This window comes from Scomber scombrus, chromosome 8 (assembly GCF_963691925.1).
Source record: "Scomber scombrus chromosome 8, fScoSco1.1, whole genome shotgun sequence".
Taxonomy (NCBI): Eukaryota; Metazoa; Chordata; class Actinopteri; order Scombriformes; family Scombridae; genus Scomber; species Scomber scombrus.
The window spans coordinates 29,327,534-29,350,033 of record NC_084977.1 but is presented as its reverse complement, the minus strand read 5'-3'; the positions used below and the strand labels follow the sequence as shown (position 1 = coordinate 29,350,033).

Sequence of the window (22,500 nt, the reverse complement as noted above, 5' to 3'; positions counted from 1 at the left end):
CTGCTTTCTACGAGGCTCCGAGGTGCAAACTATCCTGCAGGCTCCATATGAAAGCTGAGGATTCTGGTTACACAAGGCGGCGAGGAGAAAGGAGAGAAAAACAGAGTGGGAGAAGAAGGAGGAGAGCATCTGCTTTCATCCTCAACCCAGCAGGGGAGAGCTTAGGCCTGTCAGTCTGAGAGAGACAGCCAGCTGTTGCAGGGCGCATTCACACACACACACACATGCACACACATACACACACACACACACACACACACACACACACAGACACACACACGCACACACACGAACCTCGATGCAAACTTGGAAAAACAATACTGTATATGTTGGAGTGCCATTAAAAGCTCAGTGGCATGCTTGTTTCTCTTATTTCCATTATTATAGATATATTTCTAATATCTAAGGCCATAAAATAGACAATGAAAGGCTCATACTGGAAAGTAGAGGTTCTCATACATCTAAAAAGATCTTTCCAACGTGAAAATGACTTTCAACTTCTCTCTTCTTTTAAAAAAGGACAATCCTCATACCAGAACAGTCACAGCTGGTATGAGTTTGTTCTAGTTTGTCCTAAAAGGCGAAGACAAGCACTACTTGGGTGTTTTCTACTATTTCAGATGAAAAATGGTCATTGGCATACGTGCTGCATGTGTCATTAAGCCTTAGGTCCAATTATTTAAAAATGTTCAGTTCTCACAATCAATGCCGCTATAAAAATGTATTAAATCTGACATGAAATTGCATGACAACTTCCAAAAGTCATTCTCAAACTGGAGGAGAAAAGATGATTTTGGTACATTATTTTTGTAGGCACTTGACTTTTAAATTTTTATTGAGTGAAACAGCCTTGAAGCAGGAAAATAAAGTGATTATTTGTGTCAACTGTAATAATTCTCATTGCCTGCTCCTGTAAAAAAAAAAAAAAGGGGGATAATGGGTATAACTTGCTTCATTTCAGGGAGTGGGAAAAGTCTAAAGGTAGGATTCAGAATTCAAACAGCCACAACCAGATGGCAAAAAATACACTAAATATTAAACAGCCAAACAAAAAGATTTGCTGGTATTATGTTCAAATGAAAATTCTCAGATTTCAGAATATTCAGTATGAACTAAAGACTAAAAGACAAAGAGCCCACAGCTGTGTGACGCTTTACTAATGCACAGCAGTGCTTTGAGCTAACTGCTAACATTAGCATTCTCACATGTTAACATGCAAGTATGTTTATAGTGTAAAATAAAAGAACGGCAAGAGATGAGCTGATTGATTTGCACATGAAACTCTGTCAAATGTGCAATTTCTCCTGTGGTGATTTAGGATGGCTGAACAGCGTAGTATGGAGTCATCAACGGTTTTTAATGCCATTTTCTTTTGTGTATGTGTTAAAATAAAGGTTTGTTAGTCGGATTACACGTCAGCTGAATGGAGCAGAAGTAACTAACGAACAAGGTAAACACTTTAAATCGTGTTGTAGCAGGAAACTGAAGCTCAAAGAACCATTTATTTAGAGAAATGACATAAGAACCATTTAAAAGAGGTTCTTACATGAACCAGTTATTGTCAACAAAGAACTTTCTTGAAATCGGTTCCTATAAAGAACCATTCATGGTGCCTCCAAGATCTGTTTTTTGATAGTTCTTTGAGGCATGTTTGGAGACGAACCAAATTGGGAGAGCCACCAAACATTCAATACACACACACACACACTGAAATGTAAGACAAGATATGTTTAGCCTCAAAAATAAGATACATGAACATAGCGCGGTCGTGGCGGTCGCCTGCCATCCACAGCGGTTGGCTCGTTTATTGCGCAGTGTTGCAATATTGCGGTTATTGCGACATCTGGCACGGTTAACACGAAACTCGGCGCTCCTTGCTCTCCCGGTTCGAGAGCCATGTCTGGAAACACCGAAGCCGAGGAAGCACCGATGACCGCCGACGTGGCAGCTGCTTTGGGACGCTCATCGTGGCTCCTGCTCCTCATTACGCCTGAGGGAACATGAGAATAAATGGGTGGGTGGTAGATGTTGGAAGATAGAGGGAAATCCTCCATCTCATCCAGAGCTGAGGCTGGAAAACCATTGTACAGCGTTGAGCCTGGATTCATACCCCAACCACCATCTCTTTACTGCACCCACCCCTCCACCAACGCTTGCTTCCACTGTGGTGATCTGTGATTTTATCATGTTTGGGGGCTTTTTGCTTCCCTCTCCCACAGAACCGCTGCAGCAGTCCACTGTTTCCCCCCAGAAGGCGTGTGTTGGACCTCAACACACGGCTTCCAGTCGTGCTTGAAAAAACACGCTAATATGAGCGCTGCGGTGGCACACATTGGCAGCGGTGACGCTTCTCAGCACGAGTCCAAAACTTTAAAGGAAAATTTTAAAACTTTTTTTTCTCGCCACCCGTAAACCGACTGGAAAAACATTGCAATTTCAGCACTCCTAGCGACTCACAAAAGAGACATAGAGAAATTCTGTCGTCTGTTCTGCTTGAATTTATGGCTAAAAACCTGCATATGTCAAATTTAAGGTCACTTTTATAGACAACTCTGATCTTTTCTTGGGGCCCGCCCTGCGTTCATTAAGCGCGATGAACTACACCCCAACCACAGGGGCTCTCAGGTGCTCGCCCACAACATACTGCAGTGTATTTCACCATGACGACGGACCCTACACACCCGTGATCATACTATAAAACCAATCAACTCGACTTGACACATCACTGCCAACAGTATATGTAACCTGCTTAAAGTTCCCATTAACAGAAACTCATTTACTGTTCTGATCTGAGAGAAGCTGAAAATACTAAAAACCCATCTATTAAATAAGGCTTTTACTCTTATGTATTGGTTTTTAGATTGCATGGTAATATTATTCATCATCTTTATTATCTATTTTATTCTAGTTTGTTTTCACCATATTTGACTATTAAATCATTATGATTTATTTTATTTTATTAACATGTGACTGTTTTAATCTATTTATTTGGTGATGAATTTCACAAATGTATTTATTCTGCTTCTATTATCTTTTATTATCTTCACTAAGAGATAAGTCCTTATTGTCATTGTATAGTCACTATACAAAGAAAGTGTGAGTGCATTACAGATAAAAACACAGATAAAAGAGAAAATAATGTTAAAAAGATGAGTGAGGAAGTTAATGTATTGCACATAAGTAAGTATTTCTAAGTAACTACCCATATTTTTTTTGTTTACTTGTTTAATTAATCTATTTATTTTGTGATGATCTTCACTATTTTTTTCTGCTTCCATTATCTTTTATTATTTATCTTTTATTACCTTAACTACTCATCTTTTTTTTTATTGTTTTCTTGTTTAATTAACACATTTTTACATTTTTAACACCTTATGTTTTGTGAATCACTTGTTAAGCACTTTTTAATTGCATTGGATTTGTTTGGATTGTGCTATATAAATAAAGTTTGACTGATTTATAGATTGATTGATTGATTGGTTTATTGCTTGATAAATTACAAGGACACACCTAAAAACTGTAACTTTATAATATTGATTTGTTCGTAGTAAAGACATCGACCCTTCCTGTCATTCTCTTCACCAGCTGTGTCTCTGCCAATCACAGCCATGACCCAACTTTTTCCAGCCAATCACGCTCAGCTGCACAATACAGCCAAACACTGACAGACTGGAGGGACAGAAGAGAGAGGTCAGAGAGAAGTGAACAGAACAGGATGAGCGAAAAAGAAAATATGAAAACCCCTGAATCTCACCCTGAGAAATGAGGACACCTCATGAGTCAAGTTTCTGTTTTTAAAAGAAGCAGAAACTTGCAACAGAAGTTCCAGCTTAAAATCTGAGCTCATACACGTTGATACACACAACGAACACTTAATGTAACCCCACTGCGGCCCCCTTCACAAAAAAGCAGTAACCCTAGAACCCATTCGGTCATAGATCCGACTGTTATCTGCTCTTCTATTGTTAGAGCAGCGAGAGGGAGTCAAGTTTTACACAATCTTTCTCCAGTTATCTTCCCTCACTTCTAAATTATCTACAACTGTGAATATGTAGCGTTTCGTGTCTCTGAACCTCTTTCTCTGTCCCGCTGGTACCGTGCCACAGTAAACACTCAACCCATGCTGGATGATTTAGGATTTGGACAGCGATGAGGCAAGATACCCTCCCTCAAAAAATCTGTTTTAAGCCTCTAAATCAATGAATTATTCTTATCGTCATGTGTCACCTCCTACGGGTTTTCTTTCGGTGTTTATCAAAGTGCAATTTTCTTATATCTACCTGTATGTGCAATGTTTTTATTAACAACAGTTTATTTCAACAGCCTTAACACACAATCACTTAATTTCATTTACTAATTTAACCCCTTAATCAACCACTTAACAAAAGCATTGGACAGTCTTTTATTCAGAGTTGTCTATCCACATAGCTTAAATATCTAAATCTTGCACAAAAGAATCATGTTTATAAATAAATATCAATAAAAATCAATGATGCCAGTCCAAAAAAATGGTCTTACTGCATAAACATGAAAATGATCTATATTATTAAATTAGCTTGTATCAAACAAATTAAATCATCTAACAAGGTAACCAAAAATGACTTTATACGATTTCTTGAAAATACCATTAAAATATAAAAGCACTATCTGACCTCACAACTAGTAAAATAAGACTTGATATTAGCAATGAAACTGAAGACAGGTTGCTCGAAAATGAATATATATTATAAGAATACATGAGATTTAATGAAATTATGACTTTAAACTATCCTTTTTGCAGCCTGTATTAAAAGTACTTGTTGCAAGAGGAACGTTTAGGCTTTAAAGCAGAAAATGACAACTGCTGGAATGCAGGAGCATAACACCCCATGCCTGGTATTTCTCTATAAAAATCTATAAACTTTAAGGATTTCATAACTAGGACATAAATAAAGATAAAGAGTCAATACTGTTACAGCTCGTACCCCTTGAGAACCAGTCAATGTAAGTGAAGTCGATGGTTGAGCCGCTCTAAACGAGGCTCCGTGAACCAATTAAGCTCTTCAGACCTGGGATCAGATAGCATATCGCAGTTAAAAGGCATGAAATGTTTTGTTATGTTCAGTCAATGTACATGTTCTTTAAATAAGTGTGTGTGTGCTCGTGTGTGTGTGTGCTCGTGTGTGTGTGCTCGTGTGTGTGTGTGTGTGTGTGTGTGTGTGTGTGTGTGTGTGTGTGTCCATACCATGTAAGAAAGGTTGCTGGAGGTTCAGTGAGGTTTTATTGCTCTGAGCCACAGGGGGGCAAACCCAGTTTATTGAGCTGCTGCTAAGGCCATGGGTCGAATTTCACCTGTAATTAACGCCCCGAAACACACACACACAGACACACACACACACACACACACTTACATCTGTGCATGCACGCAGCTGCTGTCGTTTACTCATCCTGCTTGTGTGGGATCCCAAATCAACATGACAGTAGCTTCTGTCACAGTCCCTCTCTCTGACTAAATGATCTACACTGGGCCTAACCCCCTGCAGAGCTTCCCCACACACACACACACACACACACAAATCTCCAGAGATGACATTATGAATATGCCAGGGCGGGTGTGTTAGGGCAGTAGGGGTCAGGGGCGGTGGAGTCATAGTTGTAGTCAGGAGGTTTGGGTGATGAAACCTAACGCTCCCTCTCCTCTGCCCTATTAGCTCCCATTTTAGCTCTTTACCACTCCAGCTGTGTTTATTAAAACCTTACAGAGCAGGCAAAGGTATTTATAAGCTGCCTGAATCATTGCTGTAAAGACACAGGCATGCATATAACACACACACACACACACACACACACAATACGACAGAGTGCACATGCAGCAAGGGGACAGCACCCTCTATGATGTGATAAAGTGCACTGTTGAGCCTTTATGGCCTTTAAGTGCAACAGGTTTTTCATAAAGCTGCCAGTATGTCAGTCAGCAGCTCAGGAAGAAGCCAGAGTGACAAAATCTATCAATATTTCTACCTTTATACCTTCCTGGATATTTATTATTTGATGATATATCCAAGGGTGCTTTAAGAAAAACACATAGTTGGTTCTTGTACTTTGGTGTTGAAGCGTTTAAAAATAACCATGATTGACGCTTCTTACGTCAGACCTCCACGGCCAAACATTCAGTGTCCGTCAGCAATTTCACAGCCTGTCCTAACATCTTAAAAAATACATATCATATTTATTACAGGCCATTTTTCATGTGTGTTGCGCCTCAGCTGAAAGTTTAAAATGAAGACGTAAATGTCAAGTTACTGTACCAAGTTCCCCAAGCCTGCCCCCGATGTCACCTCCCAGGCCAAAAACAATGTGATGAATGGCCCACCACTCTCATCAATCATCTGTGATTGGCCCTGATCTGCGCTGTGATTGGCTAATTAGCCTCATCTGTAACCATTACTGCACAGAGAGGCAGCTGCGGCAGAGAGAGGGAAAAAAAAGAAGGGGGATAAGAAAAATAAAGGAGGTGAAAAATGACACCATCAGGGCCCGTCCTGTCACCACACCGCCTCCACACAATGCCAGGAATCAGACAGTTACCACCACACAGGGGCAACCACACACAGGGGCAACCACACACACACACACACTACCCTGAAAGGGGCTGCAAGGAAACACCTCAACACCGAAGACCGAGAATTTCACAGGTGATTATATTTAGAGAATAAATATGCGAACAAGACAAGAGAGCGAGTGAGGGAGGAGGAGGAGGAGGAGGAGGAGGGTTTGTCTGGACTGTGTGTGTCAGCGGGTCAGCCACATCTCATCTGGCAACAGTTTCCCCCCACTCCACTCCACTCCACTCCACTCCGCTTCTGCAGTGAGAAAACACCAACGCCAGTTCCAGTCAGGGGAAAATTAAGAGCCAGTTATTAGATGTCAGAGGGAAATATCTGGTAACTGGGTGGTAACTAAGAGCAAGAGGGGACGAGAGGGAGAGAGAGCGCTGGATTGGTGACGCAGCTTTTCAGTTCAGAGTACAAAACACCAAATGGTAAAAGGTTAAGAAGCAGGAGCGATGTGAAGAATAAAAAAAAAAAAGCACAAGATGGGAGAGTGAAGAGACAAAAAGACGGAGAGAAAGCGAGGCAGGATGGAGCCTGAGGGAGACAGAGACAGAGAGAGAGAGAGAGAGAGAGAGAGAGAGAGAGAGAGAGAGAGAGAGAGAGAGAGAGAGAGAGAGAGAGAGAGAGAGAGAGAGAGAGAGAGAGAGAGAGAGAGAGAGAGAGAGAGAGAGAGAGAGAGAGAGAGAGAGAGAGAGAGAGAGAGAGAGAGAGAGAGAGAGGAGTAGGCCAAAACCACCAGGCCAACTTCTGCTCCTGCTCCTTCCCCAGCCAGCTTCTCTTCTCTGCACAGGAAATGGCTCTCTGCATCCAGAAGAGGTGGAGCTCTGGAGGTTGTGTGGGGGGGCGGAGGGGGGGTTAAACAGCTGTACCCACCATGGGCCAACTCAGGGTGGGGGCACAGGCTGAGAGGAGAGGAAGGAGGGCAGTCCTTAAGTAAAAGATGGCCGACTCTTACATCTTTTATGCATTCAGATAGAAGCTTTAGTGAGTGATTGTTGTGGGTTTCCTTTTTTCATTTGCGAGCTCCGATTCAAAAAGTTGTTCTGTATTGCTGATCCTAGAAAACCACACTCAAAAAAAAAAGCTGGCTAAGTATTTCAAATACTGAAAATCTTAAAAGCTTAACCCCTTTGGGGAAAATGAGGTCAGGAGGATTTAAATATTTTATCTTCTGATTTTATACTAAAGCGTTTATCTATTCCATAATACCATAATAATAATAATAAAGGGCTCCATTGAGAGTATCTGTGCAGCTCCAGGTCTGTCTGCCTGCCTGCGACGGACACCTGATACCCGGCTGAGACGATGCCCAGCCAGCCGCACGCCTTCAGACGTCGTTAGGGCAGACACACAGCACGCCCCTCCTGCCACCCGCAATCCATCCACAGCCAATTACAAGCAATTTCCCTGTCCTGGGTGGGGTGAGGAGAGGGAGAAGGAGAGAGGGAGGAAAAGCAGTTGTCAGCCTAAAGCAGACACACATGGTTCTGTTTACAAATTGCCAGTTGTTTGGCTTCGCCATGGCAACACGCTGTCGACGCCGGCTGGATGAATATTTCAAAGCGAGACAGAGAGAGTGCAGAGAAAAGGGAAAAGGGGAGGGGGGGTCATGATGACAGTCGTTGCCTTTGATGGTCTGCAGGGCGGAGTGAACTTTCAGAAGGAGAGATGGTTCATTTATGCATAATGTACAAACGTCCCACAAACACGCGTCTGTGTCCCCCACCCCACCCTCACCCTCATCCTCACCCTCACCCTCACCTCCCTCCTCTCCTCCACCTCAGTTCCCCTCAGCACCTCGAGCTTCTGTTTGGCTTCCCGAAAGCTTGCTTTCCGAAACTGGAGACGCGCAGCGAGGAGGTGCCTGATTCACCAGAGCTGGAATGTCGGCGGTTCCCACAGGAAACCTGGAGCGTCTCAAGGCAGGGTGCCCTGGACAGGCACTAGACGCACACACACATGCAAATCCAGCTGCATGGAGCTGCACATACTGTACAACAATACTTTCCTGATATAGTCTGACAATCATATTATATTCCAACTTACAGTGGTTTTTTGGGAAATCACATTTTTTCCATGAGTTTGGTAGGTGGCATTGCTGCAAGTACTACAAGTTCTCATGAGCTTAAGTCAGAGCAGGTCAGCTGTAATCGGGACCATTCAAATTAAATCCAGAACCCAAAATAGAAAGATTTAATTTGTTGAATCTATTACCAGCAGGTTTTTAGAAAGCTCACTCTATTGGTTCAAGATAGTTACACAGAAACTGAACTTCTTACAGCAGTGCTGCTTGGAGTCATACATGGCTTTCATCCCACCTTTTTGACTTGCTTTATTTCAGCGTCTTGGACTGCTTGAGTGTTTGTTCAATCTGTGTTTGTTTACCACGAACTGCGAATGCACTGATTGTGCAGATGTTAGCTGTAGCTAACTAGCAACAGAGGAATCGTCGACCGCGTGTATGCATGAAGTGTGTTTGTGTACGTGTTTGTGGGACAGCTCAGACTTATTTCAAAAACGTGTAAATCAACCCCTCTCTTTCATTTCTCTCCACACTCATCTCCATACGTTCATGTCGTTGAGTCACACAGGGACGTAATATAAGCACAAGTTGTCCGCTAACGTTAAAACATTGTCAACTCACCGCAATGAGCTCCGCCTAGAGCAAATCTGAGTCTGTTCATGCACACTGGCGTTTTTTTCCACTGGCTTTTGTATGCAATTGTGTCTCTAAAATTGGCTCTGTGTTTCCTTTTAACGCATGCCTGTCACCCCACATCTGTCTGAGAAAAATAAATAGGACATTTACTTCCAAAACCACATCGACACATTATTATATAAACCAATGTTTATTGTATTAGTCCTGAATCTGTTGATGGGGACATAACATCGCACAAACAGATTCTGTGTCGAAAACAGTGAATTCGGGGGCGCCACCGCGGCTAAGGGGTTAAGACGCCAACCATAGACCGCATTGTCACCCATTCGAGACCGCCCGCAGGCTTTTGTTGGAGATCTCTGCCCCTCATTTCCTGTTATCTTTCTACTTCGCCTTCTAGAAGCATAAAACGCTTAGAAAAACATATTTTTAAAACTGACCTTCTTTGCTCCCATTTAAGCAATACCAGCTCACAGACTTAAAACCACAGGAGGCATAAATTATTCAGTGTGGTTATGATCGGATATGACTGATCGAGAGTCTTCCCGTATAAGACAGTGACAGAGTTTTTTGCTGACGCCATCAACGCCTCCGTGCCCCGCCTTAACAGCGTGAGCCGCAACCCTTCTACCGCCCGGCTCTGACGCAGTGACCCTCCGCTGTTTAACCGAGCTTCCCTCCCGTAACCTCCTCACCCTCCGCTCCCATCTCAAAGAACGCCCCCCCGCCACCTCCGCCACCATCACCTCCTAATAATAACATGGCCCGCCGTGAGGGGTCTGCTGTCAGACATGGCAACCTGTGGAGCCTTTCATCTCCGCAGCCCCACACACACACACATACGTGTTCCAACCTTAACCTATCACACACTTCGACACACTCATAGGAATGTGCGCTTCCTTACGCACACATGCATGGGGGGGTAAGAAACACACACTTTTTTAGAAACACTGAGCTCTGTCTGCTCCTGGATGTGGCGACCCCACTGTTCGTTTCATCTCCCCACTCCTCTCTCTGCTGGCTGCTGGCACCATTACATGAACAAAAACACCGTATTTCTGTCATCGTCCCCAGGACACGGCATTCCCTTAATATCTCTCTTTCTTCTGCGGGCGTTCGGGGAATGGTGATGGGGGCCTGTAGGGATCTGGGACATGGGTGAGTTGTGGGAAACCAGAGTGCAGTCTGTGGCCTCACAGCATGTGGCCCTCTCCCTCTCCTCCCGCTCCCCCCCTCTTTCTCTATCTCCGTTTCTCTTTTGGCAAGGAATCATAGGAGGCTTCATGCAGATCGCATATTGCGGCCTCAAATGATCTGGGAAAACAAGCCTGGTTAATGCTATGTGCACATCTGAACCCTGTTCAACTCTCAAGCAGTGCACGCAGAGTTTGTGTGTATTTCTCCTGTTATGGTCGAGTGTGTTTTACCTCCACATAGTCTTTGGCGTGGCCCCAGTCCCTCTTGGAGTCCAGGTTGCCCAGACTGAAGCTCTCCAGTTGGCCCAGGTGAATCTTCGCCACAGAACGGCTGATCTTACGAGTCACAAAGTTTGAACCTGAAACACATACATTAAAAATGCTTTGTTGGCATCTTCTGAATTCAATTACAGTTTACACGGAATATAAATGTTAGAGGTTCAACTTGGTCCAACACACACAAACAGTGAGAAACAGAGAAACAAGGAGCATAGAAATGAAATCGAGGCCTTTTTATTTGAGATTGAGAGAGAGAGATCCCTACCAAACTTTTCTACAGAACACCCCAACACCACACACACACACAGAGAGAGAGGCCTTCCAAACCTCCACAACTTCTCCAATTGCTTTTTTAAGCCAAAGCAAAATCTAAAACAAAAAGACACCCAAATCAATTCTTTACCACCTCACGTTACAGCCGCTAGATCCTTTTAGAAATCCCTCTCTCTCTCATTTTCTCCTCTAAATCACTGGTTCGGTGTCAAATCCGGGCTCGGTTCCAAGACAAATCTCAGAGCATCAGTCTATCAACACTGAAAAAGCAACGGGGAAGTTCCAAAGTAAAATGACAACCAAACAGGACCACCCCGGCTCTGCTCCGGTGCAGCGTCCAGTCCAAATTGCCTTGCGGTGCTCTTCATTTCTGAGCTGACACACGTGGCGATATTATCTGCGGGAAAACAAATGAGCTCCTAATGACTATTTCTGGGCTGTTAGAGTGGGGTTAAAGAAGTTTTGGGTGTTTTTTGGCGGCACATTCAGGGTCGGTATCATGTTCTCTGTTGCTGCTGCGGGGGGAAAAGATGCTTTGGAGAGCCTGCGAATAAATGCTCCAATCCTCCCAACCCAAACAGAGTATTATACGGATGGAAATCAACGCTAAATATCAGGGTGTCATGTCTAATAACGCCACCATCTTAGTTGAAACAGCTTATTAGAGTTTGAGGGACTTAACTCTGGCTTGGCTCTTCTGTCTTGTGTTCAAAAGCTGAAATGGCAGATAGGGATATGTGAAAATATAATTTCAAAGCAGAGCTTGCAGCTTGCATCAAAGACTTGGTTATTTTTAGCCCACATAACATCCCTACTGTGCATAAATCTCCCACAACCTTGCATGAACCTCTTTGAGACCTCTTAAGAGTTCTTAAATACTGTTTTTTTTCTTCTTAAACTCATCATGTCTTAGATGAATGTTGCCTTTTTCCTCTGCGTCCATCCCAGCCATAATAGCGTGGCTCTGTCTCGACACTGTATCACTGTTGCCCTGACATGGAGCAGAGCCTCCATTTAGACACAGGAAAATCCCATGAACCCAATCATGCGAATGCACCAAATTTGTAGTAATTATTTCATAGGAGAGCGACAGCCCTGGGCAGGCTGAGCAAAAACAGACCAGAGAAGGTTAGACACGCTTATTTGAGAAAATACAGCATGTTGTGTGTTGGTAGCGGGGTCACATGGCCCCCATGTCATCGCTGCTTTTTCGGCATGTTGAGCTGGATTTTAATCAAGTTTAAGTTTGATTCTATGCAGTCCTGTCTAGATAATACTATAAACACTGCAATAAAATTGGATAAAAGTATATAAAGTTCAAAGATTTAAGCGATTTATTATTCCTAATTCTGTGAATCAATATTATTGACACGTTTATTAGGAAATAGCATGTGTCTACAGAGCGTAGATAAATCGTGGATGGAAACCCCCTCCGATGTCAGGCCTGTCCTGTTTTTGCATGATCGTCTCATTTGGCCCCGGGGCCGTACTTTAACCTGTCAGGTCATCTGTTCTGACAGGTAGCATCGCTCTTGCTAACTGAAGTCAAATGTTAATCAGGGCAATTATTCATGTGCTGCCAACGCGTCCGTGATTGTCAGCTTTGCTTTCATGTCCCAGAGACATAAGGAGGGATATTCACCAACCATGCAAATGCCAACGCTCTCATTTTCTTTTGATGAAACGATTAAGCAATTAGTAAATTGACTGAAAATTAATTGACAACAATTACAAAAGGGGAATTTGACCAATTTTTAGACGTGAAGATCAGATCAGTAGGCGAGGGGAGGACTACTCAGCCTGTGAAAACAGTTGTGTAATGTCTTATGCGGGCCTGGAGGAGCTTTCTTAAAACCAAGATCAATCTCATGCTTTTTTAATTTAAAGCCTGCATTACAAAGAGAGGGCAGTTTGAAAGGCATGATGGGAACTACTCTTAGACGGCGAGGCAGAGCGAGTCGAACAAAAGGAGACTACTGAGTTGCATAATGGAAGTTGAAGATCCAGTGTTTTTGGAGCTTAACACAGATTGGGGAATACAGGTCAGTATCTCTCTGTCTCTGTTGCATCTATTATTTTAATCTGTGTGAAAGATTACGAACAGCAAAACCGTTGAATGCTCTTTGTGGTACTTTGCCTTTATTTGATATTAACAGTACAGAACGAGAGGGGTATGACATGCAACAAAAGTCCCTAAACCGAATCAAACCAGTCGTGTTGCAGTTGCATGGCGTGTGTCTTAATCTCTCGGCCAACTGACGCCCTAGTATATGAATCATTTTGAGTCATTTATGAAGCAAAAAGCCAAATATTTCATAAGTTGCCTAGTCAAATGTTCGCATTTTCTGCTTTCTATCTGTTAAAAACATTACACTCTACCCATTTCAAGACTTCTTTTTTGCCTCTCTAAGCCAGCACTGCATGAATGGACCAAATACATTTTTACACTTTTTGTATCCAGCAGCTTCCGTTCTCCATTTTTCAGAAGTTTATTTGCTTTATATGATTGTAAAAGGAATACATTTTGGTTTTGGACTGTTGCTCGAGGAACAGAAGCCTTGGGGCTCTGTAACATGATGCAAAGAAATATATTTTCTTTTTCATTTTAGACACACAAAAAAAAAATCCAATATCCTAATTATTAGATTTATCTGTGTTGAATACAATTATTAACGTTATATTAGGGCCCAATGGCACAAGGCAGAGCAACAAGGGCCCAGATTTGTACCTACATTAAATTGGAAGGCAGTGGTTTGATTTGATCCTACATCCAAGGGAAACTCAGGTTTGCAGGTTAAACACGGGTTGTCAAAACTCTGCAGAGCCGAGTTGGCTCTTAAAAAAGGTGGCAGAGGGATACAGAGTCGTACAGTACCCCCAATCAGTAATAAAGTACATTATTTCCCCCCCAGGCACACCTGTAGTCTCCTTGTAAAGCTCACACCTCTGTTTGGAGTGGCTCTGCTCCCTGCCTCCTCTAATTGGTGCGGTGTGGACCAGAGCATGGGCCTAATGGACCGGTCTGCCTGGCTGTGGACAAAGCCTGCTCTGTTACTGGCCCGGGTGTTAATGTGTTTCCTTTACTGGCAGCGGCACCGCAGGACAGCCAGGATGAGGGGGTGGAGGCCGGCGAGGGGAGTCAAGGGGGGCTAACAGGAGGTTTCGAGCCCAAACGGGGCAGCAGTGGCCGTTTCACCTTGCCCGCGGCCCGGCGGAAAGTCTAATAAAACCACGGGCCGTGAAAACTGAGCAGACAGCAAAACCCATGCCAGAAACTGACACTCACTCCCTCTCATTCTCACTTAACCGTTTCTTTTCTCTCTTTTTTTTTTTTTTTTTCCATCATTCCTTTTCGTTTTTTGGCCTGGGAAGCGACAGGAAAAACGTAATACACGGGCTTCGTTGGCACAGCTGGGCTAAAGTATGGGGAGAAAAAAGGAGGAGGAGGTGGAGGAAAGGGGTGAGGAGAAATGTGCAGAGATGTCTACCATCCAGAGCCAGGCCATGTGGGCCCAGACAGGATGGGGACGGGAACTGTCAGCTGGGGGTTCGGGTCTGGGGGGAGTCAGGGAGGGGACTGTGGGTTTGAGGGGATTTTGGCATGACTGGCGCTGGTTACTCAACAGATTCTGTTGTTAGAGCCATGCTGCTAGAGGAAGGTGACTTATGAAGTTTATCCTCAAACTGTGTGACGGGCCCAACCCTAACACAGTCAGACCAAATGTCTGACTCACACTCATTTATATGACCGTCTGTGAGCACATTTACTGATTGAGATTCAACCACAGTGTGATTTATTCACAATCACTCTTCTGAAACATTTATTTTGAAGACAATGTGTGGTCGTGGCACCGGGAAAATGGCACATTAGCTTTTGGAAAAACTGAAAAGCAGCGCATATTCAAAGTCTTGAATCATGTCAAACATTTATCAAGTTGATCTTCAGCGTTACATTTTATAGATAGAACATTTTTACTTCCTTCCTGAGCCAAGACTCCTCTTCCAACTTTAGATTTGGTGTATGTTTTTCATCATCATGTAAAACTGTTCCAAGGTGAATTGCAGGGTGTTTCAAAGTTCTCCTCTTTTTTTTTCTTCATAAAAATGTGGGACGGCTTGCTAACCCAGACTGTTTTATTGAACCGCATTCCAATAAACATGACTGCGGATTGCCTACATTAGTTAAAAAAAAAAAAAAAAGATGATCGCAAACACTCATTCCAATTATTTTCCAGATATTTAGACAGCTGAGTAATTTCTGTAGTGCGCTTGTCTGAGCAGGTTTTGAACATGGTTAAGAAAAAAAAAAAGGAAAATAGCTGAGACTTAATTTTGATTGCTTCAGGGTTGTCATAGAAACCCTTAGGTTACCTCAACACAGGGTTTACACACCTGTTTTGGAATTCAACCAGAACTGCAGATCCCATAATCCCACTCTGTCTTTGAGCAATGGCCTAGGGGAGTGAAAGGTTTTGTGGTGGATTTCAAGTGAAAAAATGCAACTCTTAATTTCCATCTCCACTCCCACCACATTGTAAGATTAAGGTTGACCGTGTACATCAAAATGTATGCATACAAAACTCTTAACCATCTCCTTTTATCTGTGCTGAGTTATAGAAAAAAACGTCATTTGCAGGAATACTGAGTGATTCTGCAGGAGGAATCTTCCCTGGGTCGGGGGTTGGCCAAATTCCACCCAGGCCAAAGACCTGTCAGTGTCTGCCATCGCCGTTATTGCACAATTCACATTATGACTGATCTTTGGAGCCTTGACGAAGGGAGAATATTTGCGTTGCATCCAAAAGAGGTCATGCGCTCGGCTTCGCCAACACAGCGTCTATTCACACCTGACAGACTGCTGCCTTCGTTCTGGGCTGACTCAACTGACAGGGAGGGTGCAGAAAGAAAGAAATGAGATGTGAAGGAGGGTTGGAATGGTGCTGTAGGGTTGCATATACAGAAACAAGAGAAAGTCACTTTTCTTTTATTGTTTAATTGGGCGTGATGCAACAAAATAGATGGACGGCACAGTGTGCAAAGGTGTGGGGAAAGAAAGGGAGGGTGTGGAGAAAGAGAGGGGAGTAGATGATACATGTTTTTCTTGAGCTCACATGCTGACACTACCACCTCCATATTGCAGAACCGAGATGACAAAGCGTCTCACCCCTAGTATCGAAAACATAGATGTAATTGTGTCTGGCAGTGTCATGGAGATTAGATTACAGTAAATCAAAAGACAGAACAGCGCAAGGAAATCTACCAGAAATGTTTCGAGGTCCGATTGTCTTCCTGTGGGACTGTGAAAGGGTCTGGCAGAGGTTTAAAGGACAGGGTGCCCTCATCCCTCGGTGCTGTTCAAAGTGAGCACATTGAGTCAACAGGATTCACGGTTGCCATGGGGATAGAGGAAAACAAACACAGGTTTGAGGACGGCAACGGAGATGAGTGAAGGCAAAAGCTTCGGCGATCACGTGACATGTCTGAAGCCAAGGTAGGCTGAGGCAGAGCGACGCACCTTTTTGGCCATGTGACACTAAAGTGGTGGGAGGCGTCGGGGGGGAAAAGGAGAGGACTCTGTCATCATCTCCACGGTGAGACGTCACACTCCGCGCATCACCTGGCTACAGTTCAGCTGATACTCAGGTGGCGCGCACTACACTCACTCCTCTCTCTCGTCAACGCTCGATGAAACGAAAGACCGGAAAAAAATTTAAGTGCCCACTCTGTGCCGAGTTCTGTCTTACGAGATACCCGCATCGTGACTCCCCGTGACCAAGTAATTCCCATCTAGAGGTTTCCTTTGAAAATAACCTCTCCAATAAATGGAAAACATATCCTTTTACAAATCTATCATGCGATCTGACCTTTTGGGCTCAACCTCAACAAAAGCAGAAAGATGAAGCCAAGGCATGTAGAGGCTGAGCAGCTGTATGTGTGTGTGTGTGTGTGTGTGTGTGTTCGAAGGGGCAGCATTGACTTTGGCAGTGCTATTCTAACTTCCCCAATGCTAACCGGTCTTCTCTCCTAACATAACAGTATATTATTCTATACTGCCAAGCGTGAACCACAGAGCTCTCAGGGTGGAGAGATGGATGGGACTTCCCCAAATAAACCAGGGGATTAGCCTACAACTGGAGCTGGTCAGTAGTAGCAATAGTGGACACACACACATAACATATTACTGTGCTGATTTACTACAGAGCCTTAGATCAACATGCCGCTAATAACTATAAATTAAACTTGGGTTTTCTCTCATGTTGTCAAAATGAGATTTTTGGGGGGACTTTGAGGCGCTGTGTGTTTGTTGAATATAACGACCAAATAAACATATGAGCTGGTTATTTGCACAGGTTTTAACTGCTGATCACTCTTGCCAAGAGACTGCGGAGTACTGCACTGTCTCATATGTCACAGCAATATGGAGTCTATTTAGCACCCCTGCTAAGGCTAATCCCCCTCTTCAGAGTCAGTGTGAGGGCTGTTTGTTATGGCTAACAGCTAAGCTAACCAGAAGGGAGCTAGCCGCGGTGTGAACCGGCCGGCAGATGCGGGGCTTCTGTTTGCTTTTCTTCACGCTGGATTTCAACCGGGTTATTTTTCCTTTCTCGACTGTCCGATTCCGACCTTACAGTGCAGAACAATGTAGATCGGCTGTTTATTGGTTGAACGGTCAGGTGTTTACGAGAACGGTAAGAGAAACCAGAAACGCATTCCTGCTGGGATTAAGTCATCTCAGACGCTGTAAGAGAGAGGTCCTTGTTGAATCCTAAAGAGGGACAGGAACTCTGAGGAAACCTGGTTTTAAGATTTTTTTTTCTTCCCTCTCCAGTTATTCCCAGAAGTCACCAGACTGTCTTATGTGACACATCACACCACGCCACACTGCACCGTGGCGATGATTGGCCACTGGTAAGTCACTTTGGCAGAAGCAATGAGAGCAAGTCTCAGTATGCTTGTTGTTAAGGGGGAAAAACTCCCTCATGAAGGCAAACATCTTATTTGTTTCTCAAACACAGACTCACACATCCACTGGCACCCTGGGACAATGACATCATAGCCTTTCCTGTGTGTGGGAGAGAGGCGGAGGAGTGGTGATGTCAGGCACACTGATCCTTACATCATGAACTTCCTCCCTCATTAGTGACTAATTACCCAAAAAGGTACAAGTGGTGCTTTAGGGGCGGGAAGAAAAAAAAAGAAAAAAAAAAAAAAGGCACACAGGTGATGAATAACCCTTTATCTCTCCCTGCCACAAATATGTTAACACATGTGGGGACAGTGCTGAAAAACACCGAACAAAGATATTCAGGGTGTGGTTGAGAGCAGAGGAGAGATGAAAAATTCTCTGGCTGCCGTTGTGAAAAAAAAAAAAAGGACTGAAGTTTTTGCTTTTTTTGTTATTCAAGTTAGTAGATAAAAATCACCAAAATAAAAATAAATCCGACACCTCGGGGTTGAGGTGCTGACAATGAAGCTGACGATCTTTGTTATTTGTCACTCCTCATCTTTCTCTCTTTCCCTCTCTCTCCTTTTATTTGCTTTCCTTTCATTACTATCACAATTAAATAAAAACACAAAAAAATAAACAATGACATCACGATAATGGCAAATCTTTTTCTTTTTTTTTCATTTCCATGTCATTTTCTTAGCACCAAAAACACTTAACTGTATCATTAAAAAGAAGCTGCTAAAACTTCCAGTGCAGTGTGCCAGTGCAGGGAGCAGATGTGATGAAAAAAGATAATTTTTGTTTTTTCTGTTCATGTTTTCTTAGTCACTGCAGCACAGCATAACAGTTGTTTCACTCTCTCTTCTATAGTCCCCTATTTTCTATTTGTGTTGCACTTACTCACAATGAAACACACGCACCATAAAAACACTGGTTTCAATATGCATGTTGGAATATTAAATATATATTATTCATCTTACTGTATATTTCAAAATGCTCAATAGCTTGGATTTGTGTATTCATGCTGTTAAGATTCAACAGTAACTATAGCAGATGTTACCATGACTATAACACAGCAACTTTATTTATGAAGTTTCTAAAGGTCAACTTATTATTACTTTTTTTTAATACTCATCACTGGTGGAGTAACAAACTAGACATTTACTGTATATAACTGTATATACTGTTTAGCCTTTGTATGTATTTGTATGTATTTATTTACTCTTACATTGTTATGTCTCACAATAGGAGAGCCACCTGACAAGATTTCACTGGCTTCTCCTGCACATTTCTCTTTTCTTGGTTATTGTTCTCTTTTCCTACTATAAAAAAAGCATATTATATATATTATGTATATTTCTTGTATTATGTATTGTTTTCCTTGATATGCAATAAACTTAAACATACTGTATACTGTATATATAAACATGCTGTCGTCATGTGAACATGTATTGGTAGAATTACATATCTCGTGCTCGCTATGCTTTACAGTACAACCTCACACCCCTAAAATGAAAAAATGTGCCTTGGTGGTGTTTTGCCGCTCAAGCACCAACTCCTTCCCTCTAAAGCTCTCCTGCGGGTGACGGAGTGGACAGCCAAACGCCCCCTCTGTGCGGCAGCGGCGGGGTCATGGCAGGCCCTGGGGGCCTGGGTAAACACTGGCCAACACAGCCAGCACAAGCGCCACACTGGGTTGTGCAAGGCAGCCGTGGGACATCTGGCCACATCACAGCACAGCGTTCCTGCTTTATGAGCAACAACAGCCGTAATCTGAGAATAGAAGTGGCAGGAGTAAACCCAATGGCCTGCTGGAGAAACGCTGACTGTGGAGAAAGGAGGAGGAAGACATGGAATGAAGCAAGAGAGAGGACAAGAGAGAGCGAAAGAGAGCGAGCGGTGGAAATGGAAAGATAGAAGCGGAGTCAGAGTGAGAGATGACAAAGAGCTGACCGAGGGCCGAAAAGGTTTAGGACGCGTTATCGGGTGGGCAGCGAGCTTTACCCTTATAAGGTCATTCTGGGTGTATGTGTGGAAAAAGGACTCAAGCATCTCTGATTTCACAGTTTCACAGGGCTGCTTGTTCACAGCAGCATCTGATGTTTCTTCTCTTCATCGCTTAATGATTATACGTCCAATATTTTTGATTAATCATTAAATCTATGAAAAACTGTGATAATTGCAACAATACGATTAATATGTTGAGCCTTTTTTAAGCTTAAGTGGCAAACATGCAGTGATTCAAGCTTCTCAAATGGGAAGATTTTCTAGGTTTCTTGTTTTTTTTGTGATAATAAACTGAATACTTTTGGGTTTTGTGCTTTTAATCAGACAAAAGAAAAAAGACATCATGGGCGGTAGGAACATTTTAGTATTAGATAAAACCATTAATCAAGAAAATAATAAGCCAATTGTAATTATGATTGTCAGTTGCAGCACAAAGCTTCCAAAACCCTGAAGGGGCCGTCTTCAAAAAGCAAAAGATATCCAATTAACAAAAGTAGATCTTCAGATTTGAGAAACTGGGAGCAGCTGATGTTTGGCATTTTTACTTTGATATCTGACCTGAGTGATTACGCCATAATTACACTTGCTTTTTTTGGTGATTAACAAATAATTTCTGCACTACTTATCTCCATCCCTCCTCCTGTCATCCAACCCTTTCTTTCTCGTCATCCGTCTTCATCTACAATCACTCCCACGCTCGTCTCCACAAAACCCTCTCGCTCTCCATTACAAGACCCTCGATAGCGATCGCACCGTGTTTGCTGAGCTGGCAGTAAACTACACCAGTTCCCACACCTATCTATATGTGGTAACCCATTAGGGTTTACTGGCTGACCCCTGACCTCGGTTGGGGTCGTGGCCAGGGCCTTCATTAGGGGATAAATCATAAACACCTGAGCGACTGACCTGGGCATAGCGCTTGGGATGCAGTCATGTGGTATTCATTTTGGGTCGCAGTGGCGTGTAAATTGGGTTAAACCAGCGCCTGCGACCCTCAGGGCTCAGAGCACATATTAAAAATGTGACCACAACCCACTCACTATGTGTCAGAGTGTGTGTGTGTGTGTGTGTGTGTGTGTGTGTGTGTGTGTGTGTGTGTGTGTGTGTGTGTGTGTGTGTGCGTGTGCGTGTGGAGTAATTGTGAGAAACCTGGCTCCAGCGTTGAATGAATATGACTTTACATGGAGCGTGTAATTGAATACTTTTACACAATCCAACAATTGTATATATTCTTTACTGTGAGTTCGTGTGTGAGTGATGTCAACTTTTTTTTTTTTTTTTTTTGCAATATGATTCCTTATTAAGCAAATACATTATATAATAAGCCAAATTATTTGTTTTCATACCACAATAATATAAATGTAGACTGCTATTGCTGATTTCTGGTTGTTTTTTTTGAATGGTACAATGTTAAATTGTATCATTGATGCCTAAATGTGAGTTTTTTACACAGAAAATTCAACATAAAATGCTTCAGAATGGGATCTGATCTCATGATTGAATGTACATTTGTTTCCCTTTAAAGTTGTAATCCTTAAGATTTCAGTCAAGGTTTATTTGTTGAGATCCGAGATTACTGGCTGTTTCAATAAGTGCAGTTTAATAGTAAAGCAAACACTTCTTGAGCAGCTTCTTTGTCAGAGAGTAACACAAAACAGATCTCAGGGTATCTATCGGTCCACACAGAGAGATAATTACTTAATCTAAATACACTGAATGGCTAATGCAGAAAAAATGCAGACCATAAACATTATTAAAAATGAGGCTTGAGTTCACGTATATCTTATTACATTAACTATTTTGCCATTTTTCATTATTTACTACTTAAAAACGCCAACCTTTGATATCCTTGTAGTAGCTATATTTGCCATATTACTTCATTTAAAAAAATACAGCCTTATTGTAGTATAAGTTCCTGTATGTGAATTTATAAAGTTGTATTCTGTATAAAATAACATGTATTCTAAATAAAGTGACTCTTTTGCAAGTTGGCTGATCATTATAAACAACAGATAAGAGACATGAATCATTCAAATTAAATGAATGTTTGAACATGTAATTTAATCTTCTTTTCCTCTGTTATCATTAGATGCTGCAGCAACCCAATTCCCACGTCAGAAAAAACCCACCCAAAAAACGACCACCGCAGACGTTGACGCAGACGGCAGCATAACGCTCGCCACACTGTGCTCTCACCTCTCCTCGGGCTCTCGTGGTTAAAGAGGATCCCGTTGACAGAAAACATGTTGTAGGCCTCTCGGAAGTTCACCACGATCCAGTAGGCGTACAGCTTAGCGGCACCTGAGAGGAAAGACAAGAGTGACACGGGGAGACAAGAAACAAGAAGACAGAAACGCATTAGGACAGTTGTTTTTGGCACATTCGCAAAGAAGAGAAAAAAAGGAAGATATATCACTTTACACAAAAAACCCAACAGTCCATTCAAATGTGCAGTCACTCCCCTATTGATTGTAACTGTGCACAAGCCGACTTGTTCACACTCTGGCTCTGATATTGAAGGCGACATGATGATTTTATTAACTC

At 42.7% G+C, this 22,500-nt stretch overlaps 1 protein-coding gene across 1 annotated transcript in view; it reads right to left on the bottom strand.

The window, feature by feature from the left end:
• The window catches only part of gmds (GDP-mannose 4,6-dehydratase), a 207,151-nt gene that overhangs the window by 110,940 nt on the left and 73,711 nt on the right, over nucleotides 1–22,500 (bottom strand). Inside the window, exons 6-7 of the mRNA XM_062424449.1 lie at nucleotides 22,153–22,257; nucleotides 10,680–10,807 (exon numbers count right to left, since the gene is read on the bottom strand). Coding sequence (XP_062280433.1) covers nucleotides 10,680–10,807; nucleotides 22,153–22,257 — 233 coding nt within the window. The remainder of the gene's footprint in view (nucleotides 1–10,679; nucleotides 10,808–22,152; nucleotides 22,258–22,500) is intronic.